The 1,783-nt window shown below is 34.2% G+C and overlaps 1 protein-coding gene across 2 annotated transcripts in view; it reads right to left on the bottom strand.

The window, feature by feature from the left end:
• The window catches only part of LOC106872722 (uncharacterized), a 10,918-nt gene extending 9,419 nt beyond the window's left edge, over positions 1-1,499 (bottom strand). The window contains exon 1 of one of the 2 annotated variants that reach the window (XM_052967525.1): positions 546-1,499. In XM_052967525.1, coding sequence (XP_052823485.1) covers positions 546-1,235 — 690 coding nt within the window. In that variant the 5' untranslated portion in view covers positions 1,236-1,499. Of the gene's footprint in view, positions 1-347 lie in introns of both variants that reach the window. The other variant, XM_014919808.2, reaches the window with a different exon arrangement.
• Between the last annotated feature and the right edge of the window lie 284 nt (positions 1,500-1,783).

Genomic DNA, 1,783 nt, shown 5'->3' with positions numbered 1-1,783 from the left:
TTATATAGATCCACAGGGTAAACCTAACCCTAACTCAAACCCTAACCCTAACCCTGACTCTAACCTTAACCCTAACCCTGACCCTAACCCTAACCCTAAACCTAACACTAGTTTTGTGAGATTTGGCTGTTATTTCTAGCATGTAAATAGCCTGTTTGGTGGGGGGGGGGGAATTTTTCAAAAAATTTTTTTTCAGAATCGGAATCTCCATAGCCTAAAACGTGGGATTCCGTAAAAAAATTAATAAATAAAGGGGGGAAAGGTTCAGATTACATATAGTCCGTCTCTACCCGAAAGGGAAACGGATTAAGAAGTTTATATTATTTTGAAATATATTTTTAACTTACGAAATTGATTTCATTTATGATGCCTTCGGAGTTGGGTAAATTTTTATAATAAACCATAAGCTTTTCTGAGGCAAAATTAAAAATTATTACGACAAATAAGGATAGTCGAGCTTTAGCAGTTCTTGGTGTGGAGGTTGATAAATAACAGAGTAAAAACACGAACAAGTAGAAAACAACAGAATAAATATCAGATATTACTTCAATAAATACATTGTTGAGTTTGGCTACCCGTGAGAAGATATCTTTAGTGGAAATAGTTTGTTCAAGTGTTATACGTTGGAATTCCAGAAGTGTCTTTGCTATGTTGGAAGATGTGGAAAATATTGTCCCATTTAAATTGATTGTTTGGTCCAATATTTCTTTTTGATTGATTACTGTTTCGATTTGTTTCTTTACCATATCATTCTGGAGTTCAAACGATTGTTCTAACTGGGTAGCGATGTCTTCAGATGTATCAGATAATTTTTGGATTGTCCTTTCTGTGTGTTGGTTCCAATATTTAATTTCCAGAAAATAACAAATGTTCTGAGTATGAATGAAAAAAGTGGCCAGACTCGCTCGATCACCTTCGGTCATGTTCTGTGTGCATATATCGATGGGTTGGTCAGGTGGACACGGGTAATACATGCGCTTTTGTCCTTCGAGGAAACAATTGAGGTATAAAAGTGATAGACGTGTCTGGATCTTATCGGTAACTTTCTTACAACCGGTAATAATCGAATTAATAGTGTTAGTCCAACACCGTCCATAATCAGGAAGGGCACTTCGTTGATTGATAAGATCGTAATGCTGTTCGCCTTCTTTAAAACGGTATAAATCGACATTATCAAATAAAGTAGTACAGCTGACCGTTATAAGGCAGTTTAATATTAAATATAAACTAAACATGATGATTCTTAAATCTGATTAACAATAAGCTATGATATAAACAATAAAATACAACAAAGCAAAGCCCTAACCATTGTTACGTGTTGAAGAAGAAAAATGTAAACATTCTTGGGTTCGAATCCCACGTCCGGTTTGTGGAGTTAATTAAAGATCTATATAAATTTAAAGTACCTTAATTTGTAACGTTAATTTGTTGTCTTTTCAATTTATAATTTTAATTTATCATATTAGATATATTTGCTTGATGTTAAAAAATTAAGAAACACGTTAAAAAGGCGAGGAAATCGTACGAAACTTCATGATTCCCATATTTTCTGTTTCGAGATTAGAAAAGCATGTCAAGACATGTTCTGCTCCGAATTTTAACCTTTCAGAATTCGGCAAATTTCGGAATTGCTGCCACATATAAAACGGAATCTCTCGGTTTCCCCCACCCCAACTTCTTCGTTAATTTTATAATTTATAATAGCCGATATTTCAAAACACGGCGATTCTACGATCTCAGAAAAGTAAAACTATTTGTTCGGGACGTCCCGTAAAACATTTTT

Source organism: Octopus bimaculoides, chromosome 4 (assembly GCF_001194135.2).
Source record: "Octopus bimaculoides isolate UCB-OBI-ISO-001 chromosome 4, ASM119413v2, whole genome shotgun sequence".
NCBI classification, from domain to species: Eukaryota; Metazoa; Mollusca; class Cephalopoda; order Octopoda; family Octopodidae; genus Octopus; species Octopus bimaculoides.
Note: the sequence above shows the minus strand (reverse complement) of the source record. Positions and strands in the feature narration are given on the sequence as shown.